Source organism: Cricetulus griseus, chromosome 6 (assembly GCF_003668045.3).
Source record: "Cricetulus griseus strain 17A/GY chromosome 6, alternate assembly CriGri-PICRH-1.0, whole genome shotgun sequence".
NCBI lineage: Eukaryota > Metazoa > Chordata > Mammalia > Rodentia > Cricetidae > Cricetulus > Cricetulus griseus.
In genome coordinates this window covers 154,611,385-154,631,707 of record NC_048599.1, presented here as the reverse complement: position 1 = coordinate 154,631,707, position 20,323 = coordinate 154,611,385, and the positions used below count along the sequence as shown (strand labels likewise).

Sequence of the window (20,323 nt, the reverse complement as noted above, 5' to 3'; positions counted from 1 at the left end):
GTGGGGTGGGATGGAACCCTGGGTCTGAAAGAGGACTGGGGAGGGAGCTGTGGGGAGGGACTCTGGAGTTGGGAGGCTGGGGGAGGGGATGGCTGGGTTTGAGAAAGCCATGGAGACACATGCCTGTGTTGTCAAGAGTTTAATCTGAGCAGAAATAGAGGGAAGCATTCTGATGCTTTCCCTCAGTTCCCACAAAAATCCCGGACATACCCAGTGTCTCAGTGTCCCTTGTTCATCAGCCTTGCTCCTCCCCTTCACCTTCATCATAGTTAGTGCTCCTCTCCTGGACTCACTCTACCCACTGCCTATACATAGGTGGGGGTGCCTCTCCTCTGGGGTTGCCCTACAGTCTCTATACTATACATGGATGGGCAGCTGGGCCTGTCTCTGAAGCAGTTCTATCTGGTGAATACCTGTTGCTCTGGAACCTTCTGCCCATTTCCCGCATGGTGACATTAAGCCCTTAGCTCTGCTGAGCTCACCCAGTTCTAGAGCAATTAAGACCAATCTCTTCCACTTTGGTAGGGGCTCTGAGCTGACCCTCAGCTGCCCAGCCACATCTAGCCAGAACACCCATCAGCGTCGCCTTCCAGGGCCTGAGCCAGAGGCCCAGTCTGATGTGGCATTATCTCCCAGCCTCCTTTGGGCTGGGGATAGATAATGCAGGTGGCGGGCTGGAATCACAGGGAGGGGGCCACCCCATGGCTGTGACCGGGCTAGTGGGTGGGAATCCATCTCACCCCTTGGCCCCCCTCCAGTGCCCCGCTGCCTCATCAGGGTCCTGGCTGGAGTATCTTTGGAGCCCCAGGACTTCTTGAGCTGTAGAGGAAACAAAACAAAACAACAAACAAACAAACAAACAAAAGATGAGCAGTTGCTGGGGCTCAGTGGGTGGCGTGCTAGCCTAGCATGCACAAGGCGTGGGTTTGGTCTCAGCACATATAAAGCAGGCATGACAGGCTCAATACCAGCCTGGATACCATGAAACGCTGTCTCAAAATAAGGAGCAAGAGGCTGAGAGATGGCTCAGTAGATAAAATGCTTGCTGTGGAACCATGAGGCCCTGGGTTTGAGTCCCCAGCTCTTCTGTAAAATCTGGGAATGCCAGTTAAACATCTGTAACCTTAGCACTAGAAGGAAGACGAGTGACCCCGAGGCTCCTGGGCCCCCCAGTCCATCTGTGCAGTGAGAGACACTGTCTTAAAAATAATGTGGAGAGGGACAGAGGAGGACCTCCAGCATTGATATCCAGCCTCAACAGGCACACACAAGCACACATACACAGAGGAGCACACCTGCACACACCGGAGCACACAGAGGAGCACACCTGCACACACCGGAGCACACACAGAGGAGCACACACACACAGAGGAGCACACACACACAGAGGAGCACACCGGAGCACACCGGAGCACACACAGAGGAGCACACCTGCGCACACCGGAGCACACACAGAGGAGCACACATACACAGAGGAGCACACATACACAGAGGAGCACACATACAGAGGAGCACACCTGTGCACACCAGAGCACACACAGGAGCACACCTGCGTACACAGGAGCACACATACACACAGGAGCACACCTGTGTACACAGGAGCACACATACACACAGGAGCACACCTGCGCACACAGGAGCACACATACACACAGGAGCACATACAGAGGAGCACACATACACACAGGAGCACACATACACACAGGAGCACACACAGAGGAGCACACCTGCGCACACAGGAGCACACATACACACAGGAGCACACCTGCGCACACAGGAGCACACATACACACAGGAGCACACCTGCGCACACAGGAGCACACATACACACAGGAGCACATACAGAGGAGCACACATACACACAGGAGCACACATACACACAGGAGCACACACAGAGGAGCACACCTGCGCACACAGGAGCACACATACAGAGGAGCACACCTGTGTACACAGGAGCACACCTGCGCACACAGGAGCACACATACACACAGGAGCACACACAGAGGAGCACACCTGCGCACACAGGAGCACACATACACACAGGAGCACACCTGCGCACACAGGAGCACACATACACACAGGAGCACACATACACACAGGAGCACACATACACACAGGAGCACATACAGAGGAGCACACATACACACAGGAGCACACATACACACAGGAGCACACCTGTGCACACAGGAGCACACATACAGAGGAGCACACACATACACACCACACACAGAAGAGGAAGACAGAGAGGAGTAAAGATGATGGGGCCCATGGATATATAAGTGGAGACCCACATGGGATACCTCTCCCCTTGCCTTGTATCTGGAGGACAGAAAGCAGCTGTCCTAGGGGAACAAATATTTGCCAAGGGAGGGGACCTCGGTGGAGGCGAGGCAAGGACCTTGACCTGCCCCACTCCCTTTTCCTGGAGCTCATGGACAAAACTGACACAAGTGGTTCCGTGCTAGTCCCCAGGGAAATCCGAGGCCGCAGGGCTGGCTCCCTAAGGACATAACCCCACTTGCCTGCATTCTGGGGGAGACCACTCGTCTCCACACATAGCTCTGCTACTTCTCATGCAACAACACAGTGAGAGAAACTGAGGCTCAGAGGCAAAACCATTTCTTGTCCAGGGCTATCCAAGCAGCTGAAGTAGACCCCATGCTCCTCATACAGATGCAGGGGGATTCTCAGTGCTCCTGACCCCTCCTTTTCCCCAATACTCCAAGGACACTCAGATCTAGGAAGTCAACATGTCCCCCTCGGAGACAGATCTGAGTTCCAACCCCTGTGAGCTGCCTCAGTGGCCCCATCTGTGAAATAGGTAGGTTAACTTTAACCCACTTAGCCAGGTGTGGTGGTGCACACCTGTCATCCCCGTACATGGAAAGTGGAGGCAAGAGAATCAGTTCAGGGCTAGCCTGGGCTATAAGACTCTTTCAAGAAGAGAACTTGCTTCTTGCTTTGGGATTCAGTGTTCAAACAGGGCCTCCCTATCTCTGTTTCCCTGTGTCAGGTCTTATGGGGGGGAGGTGTATCTCACCTCATTGTCACCATCACTGGAGCCAGAGAGCTGGGACAGGCGACTGAGGTCCCATAGGGAACGGCTGGGCCTGGTTGGGGGACCACTGGCTGTCCTTGTACGCTGTACACTCCTCAAGATGTCACTGAGAGCTGGCCCTGTGGTAGTGGGGGTCTCTCGTCTGTCCCCCTCAAGGATGTGACAGGCAGCCAAGCGGTGGGCCAAAGGCCTATCAGACAGCAATGGGGCCACAGGGGCCACAGGACAGCGCAGGGCCACATGGTGTGGACTTCGGGGCAGCTGTGGACCCTCAGAAGGGCTGAACAAGGGGCTTCGAGCTGGTGCTGGTGGAAGTGGCCTGGAGGCTGCATACAGGACACGGAACTCCTGGCTAAAGGCATCTGCAATTTCACCTGTGAGCAGGGTCACCAGGCCCCGGTGCAGGCGTGAGTCACTCCACGTGAAGCTAGGGATGTATAGTGGCAGTCAGGATCTGTGCAGGGTGGCACCCACCCTAGTCCCCAGCCCCTGTGACCTTCTTAAGTCATGCTCTCCTGGGCCTCAGCTCCTCTGGTGAATAGGACAAGAGGTACCTACCCTACTGCTTGTCACAACCAACCTGGGGACACCATGAGGTAAGATATTTATATCATCAAACTGGGCATGGTTTAATAGCAGCTGTAATCCCAGCACTCCGGGGCTGAGGCAGGAAGATCAGCAGTTCACTACACAGTTCCAGAAAAGCCTTGGCTATCTGAGACTATCAAAACCAAAGCCCAAACAAATCAGGAAATCCTTATACTGGTCATGTGTCATCAGATGGGCTTCAGCATGGGCTCTGTGGTCCCCACTGAAGGACATCTCAGTGCCTTAGTTTCTTTTTCTTTTTTTCGAGGCAGTTTTTCTCTGTGGCTTTGGAACCTGTCCTGGAACTTGCTCTAGACCAAGCTGGTCTTGAACTCACAGAGATCCACCTGTCTCTGCCTCCCCAGTGCTGGGATTAAAGGCATGGTGGCGTGTGCCCCCACCACCTGGCGATGGCCTCAGTTTCTTTATGGTGAGAAGGGGGTGGCCTTCTAATAACCACAGGGCCGTGTTAACTTCTACAGGCTTCCCAGAGAAGATGCATTTCCTAAGCATGTGCACTGTAAGCAGGATCCAAGTAGCATGTCTGCCACACAGAGCAAGTGCCCTGCATGGGGCCTGTGGGTGGCATAAGGTGGTACCTGCACCACCCTCACCCTTCACATGACTGTGGCTTTAACACCTCCAGTGCAAATTTGAACACATGACAAGTAGAGGGTTCTCTCACTCAGTTCCGGGACCCTGTATGGGTCAAGTACCCCACTATGGCCTCAGTGGGTCATCAGTAAAGCAAGATTATCACATGTAGGCAGAGCTCATAACAGCATGAGTGAATTAGCATTATGTGCGGGTCTTCATGTGTCCTTACCTTGGCAGGTGACAGTTCTGGTCCCTTCAGCCTGTGGCGGGACAGGCTATGACCCCTCCCCCACCCACAGCAGTCAGGGAACCCTGAGGGTCTGTGAAGTCACTGAGTTCCATGGCCCAAAGGCTTATGGGCAGGGGTGCTGGCCCATCTCCAACCCAAGGACTCAAGAGCTCCTGAGAGGGACACTTTGTATTGGGAACCAGGAACACTCCAAGTGCTGACCCCCAAGGCCAGGACGAGGGGCAGGAGGTGCCATCCAGGAGGTCACAGGAGCCCCTGGCCTGGCTTGGGTGCTATCCACGCCGCCAGGCCACCATGGTCCTTGGCTGGCCACTGCTTCTGGTGTTGGTCCTGTGTCCGGGTGCAACAGGCATCAAGGACTGTGTCTTCTGTGAGCTGACTGACTCCACTCAGTGCCCAGGCTCACACATGAGCTGTGGGGACGACGAGGATTGCTTCACAGGCCACGGAGTAGCCCAGGGCGTGGGGCCCATCATCAACAAAGGCTGCGTGCACTCCACCAGCTGTGGCCGTGAGGAGCCTGTCAGCTACATGGGCCTCACTTACAGCCTTACCACCACCTGCTGCTCTGGCCACCTTTGCAACGGGGGTGCTGGATCTGCCACAGGACCTGCCAGCCTGGTGCTGGGTCTGCAGCTGCTCCTGGGCCTGTTGCTGCTGCTTCAATACTGGCTGTGACCCACAGGAACTGCAGGGCCTGGGGCTGTGCCCTGGGGCCCCATCTCCATCCCTTCCCCCCATTAAATGGCCAGAGGTGCAGTCTACCTCTTGTGGCCCTGACTTCCTCCGTTCCAGGGCCCATGGGAGCCAGGCTGGCGAAGCCCCTGGCAGCCATTGTGTGGGGTGCGGCCTGTGACTCTCACTGCTTTGCTGTGCCCCATTGGTCCCAAGACGTGCATCTTTTCATTTTTCTCAGGTGCTTCTTTGTGTTGGCGTCACCTTAGAGTTTGTGAAATACGGTAAAAAACAATAATACCAGATGGGGTTTCAGAGCACTTTTTTTGTGGGGCAGGGATGCTTTTAGAGGCAGGGTGTCCTGTATCCCAGGATGGCCTCAAAGTTTCCACATAGCTGAGGTTGGCCTTGACCTCAGTGATCTTCCTTCTTTCGGTTGTTGCCACCACCTCTGGCTCTGGCACACTTATGCCATGTGTTGGGCGCTGCTCTGTCCTCTGGCAAAGCCAAGATTATAGTGACGCTCCAAAGCATCATGGTCTCAGGGCTGGAGAGTCTCAAAAGGTGAACAGGACCAGCAGTGTCAGCACTAAAGTGTGAACTTTCCAGAAATGCATGTCCCCACCAGTGGCCAGGTGGACATAGGCAGCTGTATTTCAGCAAGTCACAAGGCCTTCCTTACCCTCTGAGAACAGTGGTTCTTGGACAGCACCTCCTGCCCTGGGGCGCCTGGCTATGTCTGGAGTATTCTGTGATTGTCATGCTGAGAATGGGTAAGGGACACCACCGACATCTGCTGGGTGGAGGCTGGGCTGAGGCTCATGCACATTGAAGGGGACCCACAATAGTCTGATCCCTGCCATTGCATTCTGAAGGGAGGAAACTGAGGCACAGAGAAAAGAGTAAAGTTGCCTGGAGTCACACTACTAGTGGCTAGTAGGGTAGGATCTGAATCCAGGACATCTGGCAACCAGAGTACATGCCTCAATTTCCCAAGTTGGGGTTTACAAGGCTAGAGAGAGACATTTCAGGCCACTCAGCGGAAGCAGAGACAGCTCTGAGTGTTGTCTGTGGCAGGGCAGAGTCCCTCTCCAGGGAGAGCATAGGCCCATTTTAGAGATGAGCATGGAGCCAGATGAGCAGAGACCCAGAAAAGGGTGCTCCTCCCACAACCCCTCCCTACTGTCTGGGTGTGCTGAGGGAAGGCTGAGCACAGGGTGTCATGAGGGGACACACCTGTAGGATCCTGAGATGACCCTGTCACCGTCCAGCAGCAGGAACTTCTCCCGCACACGGCCGCTCACTTGCCGTCGCCTGCGGCTCTGGAAGGTGTGGCCTTGCACAGTCCGGATGTCCAGGTTCTGGAAAGAGCATGTCCCATGATCCCATGGATACTGAACCAGAATCCGCAGGGCCACTGATACTGAATCTTAGACTTGGAGATACCTAGCCTGGCTCAAGGATCCCTTTAGAACTGTCACCCCCTCCCCAGTGACAAGGGTTTTAGATTTTAGGGAATTCCAGTGACCTAGGAACCCATGGAAAAAGTCTCCTCTGAGGAATAGGGGTATTTAGATGCCTCTGGCCTGCCCCTACCTCAGTGGTCCAGGGGTTCACCCCTAGCTGCTGGGCTAGTGCCAAGAAGGCAGGCAGATGCTTGAGGTCAAGCAGCAAATAGACAGGTACCCAGCGACGTGTGGCAGCATCCACCATGTCTGTGAGCAGGTCAGGGTCGGTGAAGACATCCATGACTACAGCCACCAGCTAGGATGGGGAAAGTGGTAGACATGGGATGGGGAACCGTGGCACTGCAGGTAGGGTGCTGTGGAAACATATGCTTCAAAGGCCTGACTTCCATGAGATGCTCAGGGGCTGCAGGGAGACACCTACTCCAACTCTCTCCGGCATGAAGTGTGAGTCAGGCTGCCCTTTTAATAAACTCCAGTTTCCAACAGAACAGTTTTCAACCCCTGGTTGTCCCTTACAATGCCAAAAGTCCATAGCTCCAGATCAGGATTGGGTACTGGCAGTCAGGAAGGCTAGGCTACTAAGGCGTGCTGAGAGCTCAGCATTGCAGGCAGATGAGGTTATGGAGGAATCTGACTCATCAGCAAGGTCACTCAGTACAAAAAGCTTAAACCAAATTGTGCCTGTTTCCCTGTGCCCATTACTCTTGGAAGACTGTACATACAAACCCATGTAGACCATTTGGCACTGGACCAGGAAACCCCAAGGCCCAAGGTATGGGGCTTCCGGAGCCAGTGGGGAATCACCCCCAGGGATTTCCTGGAGGAAGCTAGGGGTCTCTAGTTTGGTATGAAAGGGGGTGACACAGTGGTCACAACTAGGCTCCAGGAGCAGACACCAGGTCTCAGTAAGAGGCCTCCAGGCCTGAAGGGAAAGGGATAAATCCTGGGCTCAAGGTCCATGGGTATAGCCTTGAAAGTTGCAGGAGGGTATGGGGGAAAGCCTCAGTACGGGTGATGGGGTTGACACCCACCTTGCAAGCAGCCTGGATCTCCTGGCGTACCAACTCTTTAATAGGTGGCTGGCCCTCGCCTGGTGGCTGGGTGTAGAGCTGAGCTCGGGTGATGCCCTTCCAGGCAGTATCCTCAGGCCAGCCCAGCCGCAGCAGGGGTGCTGGCTCCTCTGACTGCCCAGGCCAGTAGGTCAGGCTGCCAGTATTCCCATCAGCAATAGCAGTCCCTGTGCCTGCTCCACATGGCTCCTGGCTTGGTACAGTCCAGTCTTCAGCAGTTGCAGCCAGGGCCTGAGCCTCATCTGCACTCAGAAATGGGGGCAACCTCTCCTGCTGCACGCAGGCCCGGAAGGCTTCTTCCCCACTGCTCAGCAGTGCTTCAAGAGCTAGCCGCTGGCCCTCAGAGTACAAGCAACCAGGGTTGGACTTGGTCAGGGCTGGCTCACCAGCCTCCAACCCCTCCCCTTCCAGTGCAGCCAGCTGGGAGGCCGCCATTGGAGCCACAGAGCGCCTCAAGATGCCAGTTCCTGGAAGGGCTGTACAGCTCTTGGGATCTGACCATCTGGGGTCTTGTGATACTGTGTGGCCAGCCAGGGCCCCCAGGGTAGCCCTGTGAACATCTAGTTCCCTGAAGCTGTCCGATTCACAACCCCTACAGACTGTCCATACTCCTTACACCATCTATCTGATCACCTAATGGCCGGCCACCCGCCAGTCAGCCACCTCTCCCACTGTGGCACATTGAAGGGATGCCTCTACGGAACCACAGGACCACCTCCAACTTGGAGCCATAGTGGCCTCTAGGTGACCCTTGGCAGTTTCAGGCCCATCAGGATGACCTGCCTGCCTTAAGTCTGGTTACTTGCCCAACCATTTCCAGGTAAATGGCTGTTTGCCTGTCCCTGGTATGCTGCTGCCAATGGCTCCAAGGCCTTCTTCACTGCCGTGAAATTCTAAGTCTCCCACAGGCTAATGAGACACCTCCCAGTTAGGCCTGCCCTGGGGACCCAAGGAATCCATGGTCCTCCAGCCAGGCACTTGCCAGCCTCCTTCAGTGAAGACCTCAGGTTCAGGGTAAGGAGGTAGCGTCTCTGCTGTGACCCCCAGGCCAACCTGAGCCTTAGGTAGACATGCTGCTTTCTGTTCTCTGACCCAAAGCCTAGCCTGGTATCTACCAGTCTCTGGGCTACACCCTACTTCCTGGACAGGAACCACACTCTTATCCCATGTACCTCTTGAGCCTGGAGCTAGTCCCAGCCAACTGGCACCTCGCAGCCAACAGGAAGAACTGGGATCTGGCCAGGTCTCCCCATCTGTAGACCCTCAAGCCGCTCTGGGTCAGACGCCGAGGACCAGTTTAGAAGCTGTCCTCTTTCACTGCAGCAGCTCTTATGGGCTTTCCACCCAACTGGGTGTTGGAGCTGGGGCACAGCCCCTTGTGCAAACACAGGGGGAGGGCCTACTGGGCACCTAGCTCAGGGACTGGCTATTGTCAACCAGCTTCCAGAGCAGCGGTGTTCCCACGCCTTCCCCCACACCCCTAACATCTAGATCTTGGGAAAGATTAATCCTAGGAGGAAGCAGACACAGGATACCCAGCATAGGTGGGGCTCTAATCACAGGCAAAGGACTGCACAGGAACAAGGAGGCACACCAGCCCCTCCCCAGGGATGGATCTGAACTGACTGCAATTCAAATGTTCTGCTACCACCGGTGGCTCTCAACCCATCCTGCCCCATCCCAACTTCATGAACACACAGGACCACCAACATCCAAAGCTTATTTTTTTTAATAACAGTAAGATCCAGGGTTAGTTTTTATAGCCGCGGCTGGCCCTTCTGCCTCTGGCACGTTCGAACTTCCGGCCCTTGGAGCGGACATAGGGTCTGTGGGAAAAAGATGTGGGTGAGAGATGGCCAGTTCACAGTGCCAATGGGGCATGTTTCTGTAACGCTAGGAAACCTCTGTGGGCTTTCACGGGGACCACCTGCCAGTCAGAGGTTGGCACAGAGGAAGTCCAGTTATGACCACCCGTTGTGGCTAAAAACTACCAGGAGACAAAGCCTGAGCTCTTAGCCTGATACTTACTTGGTATGGCTGTGTGGTGTTCCTGGGGCCTTGCCAAAATGCCGGTATACCTCTCGGCCCTTCCGAGGACCTGGCCAGGGAAGAAGAGGTTAAGTAGAGACCAGGAACTTTCTGACCTCAGGGAATGTTCCCCAAACCTAGGTGTTTCAATATAGCCCTCACTTACCAGACAAGAGCACAGTGCCACGGCCCTTGGGAGACTCCAGAGCTAACTGGTCAAACGTGAGGATCTTGCCTCCAGCCTTCAGGATTCGACTTCGGGCCCGGCTGCTCACCCGAAGTGCACACACCTAAGGGGCAGACACCAGGAGGGGTGGGAACTGTCACACGTCCTCAGATAGGGTGCCACTGCCACCCAGCAAAGCTTGAGTTTGGTTCATGCTGGTCGCTTACCTTCAGCTTGGGCACTTCGAGAATCCGCACATCATCTGTGACAGTCCCCACAACCACAGCTGTCTTGTTCTCTCGGCCAGGAAGCTTCATTTTTCGGATCTGAGAGTAAACAGGTTAAGTCATTGTGCATTCACGCCATCTTCCCCAACAATAACAAGTCTCTGAAAGCTGCATCAGAGGTCTGTGGGTTATCTTTACCTGCATTCTGCACTTAAACACAGGAACCTTGGAAGCCCCCTTCTCTAACCCCAGCAGTCAACCAAGCCAGAGAAACCCCCAGGTGGAAACGCTGAAGCACAGAGCTCTGTACCCTCTCCTGGCCTCAACAACCCACTCCAGATCCAGTTTCTCCCCGAGGCACTAACCATCCGGGACAGGGACAGAGGTGGCCGGTTAGTGCGACTCATAAACAACCTTTTCAGCACAACCTGATTGAAGGTGGAGTTGGTTCTTCTGGCCAGAAACCTGTACAGCTGGAGGAAGGAAAAGCATGATCATGTGAATGCTACCCCCCAAACGTCCAGAGAAGCCCTTCCCAAGCTAGGAAGTTCCCACAACTCTCCCACCTGCTGACCTCCTGACCCTACTCACTGTGGCTAGAGGCTTACCTTGACTAGCAGCCGCAGGTAGATGTCCTGGCTCTTAGGCTCCTTGCGCCGAACCTTTCGGTCCTTGTTGTGTCGAATGTCAACACCCTGTGGGAGGTGAAGGAAATACTATGGGGCCAGTTTCTTTCTTTCTTGAAGCAGGGTTTCTCTGTGGCTTTGGAGCCTGTCCTGAAACTAGCTCTTGTAGACCAGGCTGGCCTCAAACTCAGAGATCCGCCTGCCTCTGCCACCCGTAGTGTTGGGATTAAAGGCGTGCACCACCAACGCCCGACCTTACTTACTTTCCTACTGCTTTAACAAAACACCACGACCAAGGCAATTTTAAAGGTATTAAAAAGCCTTCGAAGGCGTGCGCCACCACCGCCCGGCCAGGTAAGATATTTTTGTCTGGGCCTGGTACTATTCCTTCCATAATCCTGAAACTCAGTGAAATCCTGCCTCGAAATAAAAACTAAGGTGTACAAGATACTCAGCTAGCTCAGTCTATCTTAGAGCAAAGGACCCTGCATTCTATGCCCAGTATGGGTGGGGGGTTTCACATCTTTCCAAGAATGTTACTTCTAAGAACAGGCCCAAATCTGAAAAACAGTCAGAAGGAGCCAAAAGTAGATTACAGACATGCAAATATCTTTAGGTTCGACAAAGTGAGACTCTTACACCATCCAATTCAAACATTCCCAGGAAAGCCAAAATGCTTGGGTTATTTTATCGCCACTCATTTTCCAAGCTGCTAGAATCCAAAAGAAGTTAGTGAAGCACTAACAGCACCACCTAACCTACACCTTCTCGAGTGTCTTCCCAACTCACAAGGCGTGGACGGGATTACTATACACCCTTCCGCCCAAAGTCACTGGGGCGCTGTCCCGGTAAGCACGGAGAGGCGAACCGACGCCCACCCGAGCCCCAGCCATTCTCCGCAGGACTCAACTTCCCAAATTAAAGCTAAAGAGGCCGGACGTAGTGATGCTGCCTGCAATCCGAGCACTCAGAAGGCTGAGGCAACGGTACTGCCTCTGAGTTCCGGGCCAGTACGGATTCACCGTGAGCTGCCATCAGCCTGGGTTACAGAGCCAAACTTGGGAAAGAAAACGGGTCTCCCTCCGGAGGGGCTTGGGGCCGGCTGCCGTACGTCCTGGCCGGAGGCCCCTGTCTAGTCTCCAGTCACCCTTGGCACCAACCGCGGCCACCCGCACCCTTCTAACGCGCTGCGACCCGGTCCCGCTGAGGATGGCAGCGGATGGAACAGCCGAGGACGACACTAGGCCCGCTCACCATGATGGCGCCTCCTGCTCGGCCAGGTCCGGAAAGACCGAGCTACGGCGAAGGGGCGGGGAAAGGGCTCCCAGCGAGAGGCACTCGTGACGCTACACAGGACGCTCTACCCTGGTGCGCGTGTCTCTATGGTGCATTGGTGACGTCACATGGGCGCGACGTGGCGCTCTACCACAATCTGGGTTTCTCTATGGTATATTGGAGGACCGAGTGCGGCGGTCCACAGAATAACCAAAGAGAAACCAATGCGACACCAGAGAAACTTGCCAGCAGGCAGGGAGCCTCTCTATCCTTTCCCAGTCCCTGTTCTCTATATTCTTCAGGGATAAAGGGGCCTAAGAGCGAGAGAGATGCTTGGAGTTAGCCGGAGGAATCTCGCGGTGACTCTCTGGCCGCACGCCGACTGCTTCTCGGTGGCTCCCGGAGGACCCGGTGGGTTGTGTTTTGGAGGTGAGGCTCGTCCCGGCCTGAAGAGAAAGCTTATCTCACACTTCCGGCACTTCCTTAAATTCGCGTCTGCGTTTTCCTTATGCTCAGTTTACTAGACGCAACTGAAGTTCAGGAAGCCCTACGAGATTTCTAATCTGAGACTTTTATACTGTAGTTTAAGCCATAATACCCCCTCCCCGGTATTTTGGGTTCAGCTTTTTTCCCTGCTCCTAGATGGCCTCGTCCCCAATCTCTTCTAAGTCGCCTTCCTCAGAGAACGGCTGTTTTTCTCAACCAGACGGTTTGAAGTGGCCCATCATTTTCGATGCACAAAGTATTCATGTTCAGGGAAGGCACACGGAGCTCTCAGCCTGAATCGGATCTGCGGTGGAGAGGGGATGGATAATAAGCTCTTGAGTAGTGACTAGCCACGGAGAGAATGAAATAGAGACCGTGGCGGGGCGGGGTGGGGGTGGAGGCCTGAAGGTGAGAAGGAAAGACAAGGGAGCCCCCGGCAGAAGGAGAGACATAGGAAAGTTGCCACCTAACCAAAATGTAGGCTATTTCGGGTGCCAGACCTGCCACTTTCCTTTTTTTTTTTTTTTTTTAAAGTCTGGGCTTCACAAAGGTGCCTCAGCCTCCCAAGCAGCTGGGATTACAGTCTTTTGACATCTGGCTCTGCTATTTAAAATTGTGACCTTGGGTAAGTCACTTTCTGTGTTTTTTCCTTGTTTGGAAAAGGAGTGATAATAACCCTAATAGGGTATCTTCCCTGGCTGTTAGGTCTGTAAACATGTTGGGTCAACACTTAGTACATAGTGCTAGGTAGAATCTGTTACCTGGACTGGGGTAGGACAAGAAGGACTAGCTGGATGGGAGATGTTGGCCCTGGGACCCTGAGCCTTCAATGTGCCCCTCCTCTTCAGAGTCCCAGCCTGGGACTGCACAGTGAGTAACAACTTTTTACCCAGACAACCCCTATAAAGCCTCCTGTGTGGGACTCAGGCCCTGCTGTCACAGAGCAGAAGTCTGGCTGCCCACAGGACAGCCAAACCAAGGGGCAGTGGAACCAGGTAAGGCTTCATGTTCTCAGCGTGTGGGTCACGTGACTCTTTTACGGGGTTGCATATCAGATGTACCAGATGCATATCATATTCCTAACAGTAGCAACATTAGTTATGAAGTAGCAACAAAAATGATTTTATGGTGGGGGTCACCATGATGTGAGCAATTGTATTAAAGTGAACACAGCATTAGGAAGGTTGAGAACCACTGGACTAGAGTCTCAGGTTGTCATACCACGGGTGAGAACATCTGCCAAGGCTCTTGTGCCATTGGCCTCCGTCTTCCCCTGGGGGCAGGGTGAGTAGCCCCCCCCCCCAGTCAGCTGAGGCTGGGGTGAGCTAGCACTTCCCTTTTTTTTTTTTTTTTTTTTTTTTTTCTGAGACAGGGTTTCTCTGTGGCTTTGGAGGCTGTCCTGGAACTAGCTCTTATAGACCAGGCTGGTCTCAAACTCACAGAGATCTGCCTGCCTCTGCCTCCCAAGTGCTGGGATTAAAGTCGTGCACCACCAACGCCTGGCAGCACTTCCCCTTTCTTGTTCTTTTTCTCTGCTGAGGTCTTAGCACCTCTGGTTTCTACCTTAATTTTTCTCAGCGCTCAGTGGTTGCGTTCCCAGTCTCCATTTTTCTCCACTTTACTGAGGTTCTCATTCCTTGGCGTGTTATCCGGGGCTGTTGCTGCTGTGGGTTAGAAGCGATGTGCATTTGTTTGGCAATAAGCAAACTACCTTCTCTACTTAACCTTCTTTCTATGAAGCTTTGTCTCTGCCTTGTGAGAGCTGAGCTTAGTGTGAGAGTGCTTTGCCCTGCTTGTGGGAGGACAGGAACACACACACACACACACACACACACACACACACACACACGCACGCGCGCGCGCGCGCGCGCGCGCGCGCGCGCGCGCGCTCTCACACACGCTTTGCTCTTTGTTTTCATTTCACCACGTCATGCCTGTCTTTGTCAACATCTTTTTCCCTGGGCTTAGTTCATCTCAGACTTTCTCCTCCCTATGCCTCCCTGGGGTTCTGTCTTGTTACGTGGTGGTTTCCTGGTTAGATGTTAATGTCATTCTGCCTCTATGGCTAGAGTAAATAGTTTGTAAATTATAAATTAACGAGCTTGTACAGCCTGGTTATCATTCCAGAACTGTCTCCACCTATTTGGGGTCTGTTATGCTGTTTGACACAAGATGTCACATATCTGTCACATACGTGCAGCTAAAGCGGACCTTCACTTACCGGTGCTTCCGCCTCAGCCTCCCGAGTGCTAAAATTACAGGGTGCCACCACCACACTAACGTCAATCTCAATGTTTTCATTTCTTTGTTTCTATCTCTGCTTTGCTCAGTGTCAGACTCCCTGTTGCTTACGTTAGAGAAAGTTGGTCTCTGCAGTGGAAGAACTCCTCCCCCACGCTCCTTTTTTTTAAACTCTGTTGGGGCAGGCCGTTTTGACCTCAACAAAGATGGCGAGTTGAGCTTTCCTCGGACCACGTCCTTGTCTCTGCTGCGTATGTGCCCTCACTTATGAAGGGGCCTCCTTGCTCGGCCGAAGCCCCTCCCGGTTTTCTCACTCGGCCGGTCAGGTCCCGTCGCGTACTTCCGGAAGCGGATGGCCCTGCCTCCCTGCCCTCTCATTGGTGCTGCTCAGACTGGCTGCGCAGGCATTGGCTGGGCGAACGCACACCCTTCCCCCACCCCTAGATCTGATGGGGGCGGTAGTGCGGACTCTGGAGGGGCGGCCGGGAGGACGCGGCGTGCGCGCAGGTTGTAGGGTGACCCTATAGGGGCGGACACTCAGATCCCGGTGCGGAACACTTGGTAGGATCTGGAAACGGAAAACCAGTTCCATGTCTGGGCTAGACACCCAGACTCGAGGCTGCGTTGCGGCCCTGGAGTAGGGGTACACACCAGGGACAGACAGAGGGGAGGGCCGGGAACCTGTGGATGGAGGCCCAGAACTGGAGTCCTGGGAAACCGAGACCCACCCCAGAACGGAGCATGTATAGGACTCTGCTAGTGTCTGATTTGAGGGAAGTTTGAGGTTGGGATAGGTAACTGGGCATTAAGGGAGTGGCCCAGGGCAGATCCTGAGAGGGGCAGTATCCATGGGGGCGTGTCCTAGGCTGCTGTGAGCCTGAGGAAGGTGGCAGGGCCGTCAGGAGACTGGGAAAGACCGCCCAAAGGTGAGCAGTTAAGAGGCTGGACCTTCTGCAGAGCAGAAGGGACTTAACCCTGACTCCCACCCTCTTCTCAAAGAGAAGGCGGCCAGCCAACCAGCCAGGTTAGTGCTTCCTGACAAACCGGCTGGTGGCCACTCCCTTGGGCACTCCCATGTGGCTCACCTCTGACTGTGTGTCCTGTCCGTTCTCTCCTGTCTGTTGCTTTCTTCATTGGGGTGAGAAACTTTTAAGTATCTTATTGGCCTGTCTCTCAAATGCTGTTATCTCCTCTGTTTCTCTGCTTTTCAGAGCTGTCCCTTTCTTCTCTGTGCCTGTGTGCCTACACTGTTCTCCCCTCTCTACCTAACAGTGACTCAGTGTGTGGGAGGGGACAGTGCCTTTCTGTCTCAGCCTGTTTTTTTTTCCTGTCTCTATCATCCAGTTTCCCTCTTGGGTGTTGTTCCCCTCCCTTAATCCCATGTCATCATACAATATACCATGTATCTTATGCTTTGGCCACTTTTTTTGGTGGTGGTGGTGGTTCTTTCTAGACAGGGTTTCTCTGCATAGTTCTGGCTGCCCTGTAACTCACTCTGTAGTGAGACCAGGCTGGCCTCAAATTCAGAGATCCTCCTGCCTCTGCCTCCCCAGTGCTAGGATTAAAGGCATGTGCCACCACCACCCAACACTTTTTTTTCCTTCTGATTAGTATGGGTTTTTATTGTTGTTTCTTTGTGGGTGTAGTTGTTTCTGAAATGAGGTGTCACTGACTGACCTCATACTTATGCCTCTGACTCCCTAGTGCAGCTTGTATGCACTAGTATGCCTGGCTGTCAGGGAGTTTTAACTAGTTGTTGTACACAGAGTCCTGAATAATTATCTGAAAGTTAAATAAATCCTGGGTACTGCATTTCATGCCTGGGTACTGGCCTTCCTGCCCTGCATCATGGAGTCTCTCCACACTTTTCTGTGTTTGTTATTCCCTTTCACCACGTTTGTTTTCATTTCATGAAATGAAATGAGACGCTCTCACTGTCTCATTTTCACAGCCCCCTCCTCCCCACCTACCATGAGGGTTCAGGATTCTGACCATTGTCTTCCTTCCTCCCTCACAGAGGCTGGAGCAGGAGCTGCCCACAAGCCAAGGATTTAGGAAGGCCAGGTCATGGCCCCACCACCACTACTGCCTTTGGCTTCCAGTACTCCAATCCTTCATGGCGAGTTTGGTTCCTATCCAGCCCATGGCCCACGGTTTGCACTCACCCTTACAATGCAAGCCCTGCACATACAGCGGTTGCGCCCAAAGCCTGAAGCCCGGCCCCGAGATGGCCTAGTCCCTCTGGCAGAGGTCTCAGGCTGTGGCACTCTGCAGAGCCGCAGCCCCTCAGACACTGCAGCTTACTTCTGCGTCTACACCTACCCACGGGGCCGGCGTGGAGGCCGGCGCAGAGCTACTCGTACCTTCCGGGTTGATGGTGCGGCCACTTACGAGGAGAATCGTGCAGAGGCCCAGCGCTGGGCCACTGCCCTCATGTGTCTCCTTCGAGGAGTGCCTCTGTCTGGAGACCAGGGTGAGGTGCTGGGCCAGAGCCACATAGGTGTTTCTGTCTCTTTCTGTGTGGTCTTTCTGGGTCTCTCAGAAGAGTGAGTGCCTCTGCTCTTGGCTATATTCTGTCTTTCCCTGGACAAGAAGAGTAACAGGCTCCCATGTGCGTGACAGCAGGAGGCTGGCTGAGAATGGTGAGAGGTACCCCACAGGATCTTTGAGCAGCCCAGAGGTGGCCTGTAGCTTCACTGTACACAGGGAGGAGGCCTTCCAGCAGAGCCTTCCTCACTCAGGGCCCCCACTTCCTGTATGAGCCTCCCAGGCCTCGGAGCTGCTTGGGGACAGTGACAGTGCAGGAATCTGATGCTGGTTAACAGGTGTTCAGGGATCAAGGCTTCTTTCTCCACCTGGCATATTCAGGTTCAAAGGGCACACATTTGCTTTCACAGCCAACCCTTTTTCTCAGCACTTGTGAGAAAGAACTGGGATGCCCACACTGGCCAGGTGACAGAGGGGAGTGTTTCCAGAAGGGAAACTCTCAGCAGGCCCTGGGTATCTACCAAGTTCCTGGTACCTGGGTACTTAGCAAGTTTTCTTGGGGTCCCTTTAGGAGGAGGCCTGGTCTCTGGCCTCGGGAAGATTCAGTCCTTTCTTTCTCTCCTCTTTCCATCTCTTCCAGAAATCACCCCTGAACTTCTGCCCCGTAGGCCCAGGCTGCTCATATTGGTTAACCCTTTTGGGGGGCGAGGCCTGGCCTGGCAGCGCTGTATGGACCACGTGGTGCCCATGATCTCTGAAGCTGGGCTGTCCTTTAACCTCATACAGACAGGTAGGGGCTGCTGGGGTATGGTGGGGAGAGATATTCCTGGACCTTCTGGAGGGGTGAGGCAGGATGAGGCGGCTTCTTGGCTAACCTTTTTGTCTGCTTAGAACGACAGAACCATGCCCGTGAACTGGTGCAGGGGTTGAGCCTACGTGAGTGGGAAGGCATTGTCACTGTCTCTGGAGATGGGCTGCTTTATGAGGTAGAGCCACAGATACCCTAACCCTGCCCGGGGGTGGGGTGGGGGGTGGGATGGACGACTAGAGAGGGTGGTGAGTACCCAGGCAGCCCTCTCCCTACTGCAGGTATTGAACGGGCTCCTTGATCGGCCAGATTGGGAAGATGCTGTGCGGATGCCCATTGGGGTCCTCCCCTGCGGTTCCGGCAATGCACTAGCTGGGGCAGTTAACCACTATGGCGGGTATGTTGACTGCTTTTGCTGACACAGCAGGGATACCTGCTAAAGAGAGGGATGAGTCTTTGGGACTACAGGGTCTTGTAATATTTTGTCATCCTGCCCCCTCTTCCCTTTACCCAATAGCTAGATCTGTGCCTGACCCACAGAAGGCCTTTTAAGGGTGCTTATGGAGAACTTGGGGATATGTTCCCTGGTGGCATTGCTGCTCATACCATCCTTTCTCTCTGCTGTGTCTCACCCTGCCCCCTCCATTGCTCTTTCCTCTCTGGCTGTGAAGATTTGAGCCTGCTGTCGGTGTTGACCTGCTGCTCAACTGTTCGCTGCTTCTCTGCCGCGGTGGCAGCCAGCCTCTGGACCTGCTCTCCGTCACGCTAGCCTCAGGATCCCGCTGTTTTTCCTTCCTGTCAGTGGCCTGGGGATTCTTGTCAGATGTAGACATCCACAGCGAGCGTTTCAGGGCCCTGGGCAGCGCTAGATTCACCTTGGGTGCAGCACTAGGCCTGGCCACATTGCATACCTACCGCGGACGCCTCTCCTACCTCCCTGCTACCACAGAGCCAGTCTTGCCCATCCCAGGTCACAGCCTGCCACGAGCCAAGTCAGAACTAGCTTTGGCCCCAGCCCCAGCCCCTACTGTCACCCACTCGCCCTTACATCGCTCAGTGTCTGATCTGCCCCTGCCCCAACCTGCCTTGGCCTCCCCGGGCTCCCCTGAACCCCTACCTGGCCTTTCTCTCAATGGCGGCGGCCCAGAGCTGACTGGAGACTGGGGCGGAGCTGGGGATGCACCTCTGTCCCCAGACCCACTGCTGCCCGCACCCCCCAACTCCCCGATAACTGCTCAGCTTTCACCCATCACTGAAGGGCCCCCAGAAATGCCAACATCCTCGGGGATCCTGCCTCCCACCTCTAGTACTCCGAAAGTCTCTACCTGGGGCCCAGTGGACCACCTGCTCCCTCCCCTGGGCTCTCCACTGCCCCCAGACTGGGTGACAATAGAAGGGGAGTTTGTACTCATGTTGGCTATCTTGCCCAGCCACCTCTGTGCAGACCTGGTGGCCGCCCCACATGCTCGATTTGATGATGGCGTGGTGCATCTGTGCTGGGTGCGCAGTGGCATTTCACGGGCTGCACTACTCCGTATTTTGCTGGCCATGGAGCACGGAAACCACTTCAGCCTGGGCTGCCCTCACCTGGGCTATGCTGCAGCTCGTGCCTTTCGCCTTGAACCACTCACGCCACGTGGTGTGCTCACTGTGGATGGGGAATTAGTGGAGTACGGGCCAATGCAGGCACAGGTGCATCCCAGTCTTGCCAAGCTACTCACTGGGCCTGCAGGTCAAAAACAGTGAACTGAAACATGCCGAGGTGGTGGGACCACAGCACCAAAGGCTATGGCCTGGCTTTTATAGGTAGAACTGGAACTCAGACTAGCAAGGGTGGAGAGTGGTGCTGACCCTCAATTCCCAGAGGGCCTAGCGGCTGCCCAATAATCCAGCCTGGAATGTATGAGCTGGCAAGGCCTCAGTTCATTGGCCAGCCAGGATTTCTTGCCTACTCCGGTGCCTCCATTTGACTGGCAAATCAGACCATGAGGGGTAGGTTCCCCCAGGCGGTCGGTCCCCAGGATTTGCACTAATGACAGTCCGACCCTCGCTGGTGGCAAGGTGGAGGAATTCACTTCTCATGTGTCTTGTGTGTCCCTGTCTCTGGTCTAAAAAGCAATCGAAAAGGTCTATGCAATAAAGGCGTCACTTTCTTCTTCACCCCTTCCATCTAACCATTTACTCCTGCCCTTTAAGGATCGCAATAGCTGCACTCAACTCGAGCTGCTGCTGGCTTTGACTCAGACCACTAGCTGCTTTATCCCCCACAACA

The 20,323-nt window shown here is 54.4% G+C and overlaps 4 protein-coding genes across 10 annotated transcripts; 2 read left to right on the top strand and 2 right to left on the bottom strand.

Moving 5' to 3' along the window:
- Positions 1–122: 122 nt before the first annotated feature.
- Fam83e (family with sequence similarity 83 member E) lies at positions 123–9,260 on the bottom strand. The gene is made up of 5 exons (XM_027420592.2): positions 7,669–9,260; positions 6,765–6,932; positions 6,405–6,529; positions 3,041–3,485; positions 123–819 (listed from the first exon to the last, which is right to left on the bottom strand). Exons 1-5 carry the CDS (start codon positions 8,140–8,142, stop codon positions 577–579), a joined length of 1,455 nt encoding a protein of 484 aa, XP_027276393.1. The 5' UTR covers positions 8,143–9,260; the 3' UTR covers positions 123–576.
- Positions 4,777–5,171, top strand: Spaca4 (sperm acrosome associated 4). Its single transcript, XM_035446295.1, has one exon. The coding sequence runs from the start codon at positions 4,788–4,790 to the stop codon at positions 5,169–5,171; it is 384 nt and encodes a 127-aa protein (XP_035302186.1). The 5' UTR covers positions 4,777–4,787.
- Positions 9,261–9,414: 154 nt separating the features above from the next.
- On the bottom strand, positions 9,415–12,163 carry Rpl18 (ribosomal protein L18). The gene is made up of 7 exons (XM_027420595.2): positions 12,009–12,163; positions 10,737–10,823; positions 10,494–10,601; positions 10,129–10,227; positions 9,902–10,025; positions 9,736–9,805; positions 9,415–9,533 (listed from the first exon to the last, which is right to left on the bottom strand). Exons 1-7 carry the CDS (start codon positions 12,009–12,011, stop codon positions 9,458–9,460), a joined length of 567 nt encoding a protein of 188 aa, XP_027276396.1. The 5' UTR covers positions 12,012–12,163; the 3' UTR covers positions 9,415–9,457.
- Positions 12,164–12,206: 43 nt separating this feature from the next.
- On the top strand, positions 12,207–20,211 carry Sphk2 (sphingosine kinase 2). 7 transcript variants are annotated; one of them, XM_027420587.2, is made up of 7 exons: positions 12,207–12,440; positions 13,050–13,140; positions 16,774–17,229; positions 17,884–18,033; positions 18,135–18,229; positions 18,312–18,448; positions 18,723–20,211. In XM_027420587.2, exons 3-7 carry the CDS (start codon positions 16,824–16,826, stop codon positions 19,795–19,797), a joined length of 1,863 nt encoding a protein of 620 aa, XP_027276388.1. In that variant the 5' UTR covers positions 12,207–12,440; positions 13,050–13,140; positions 16,774–16,823; the 3' UTR covers positions 19,798–20,211. The 7 variants fall into 7 exon arrangements, with proteins under 7 accessions (XP_027276388.1, XP_027276387.1, XP_027276391.1 ...); XM_027420586.2 differs by having other exon boundaries at positions 12,207–12,458; XM_027420591.2 differs by having other exon boundaries at positions 12,208–12,458; positions 18,333–18,448.
- Positions 20,212–20,323: the final 112 nt, after the last annotated feature.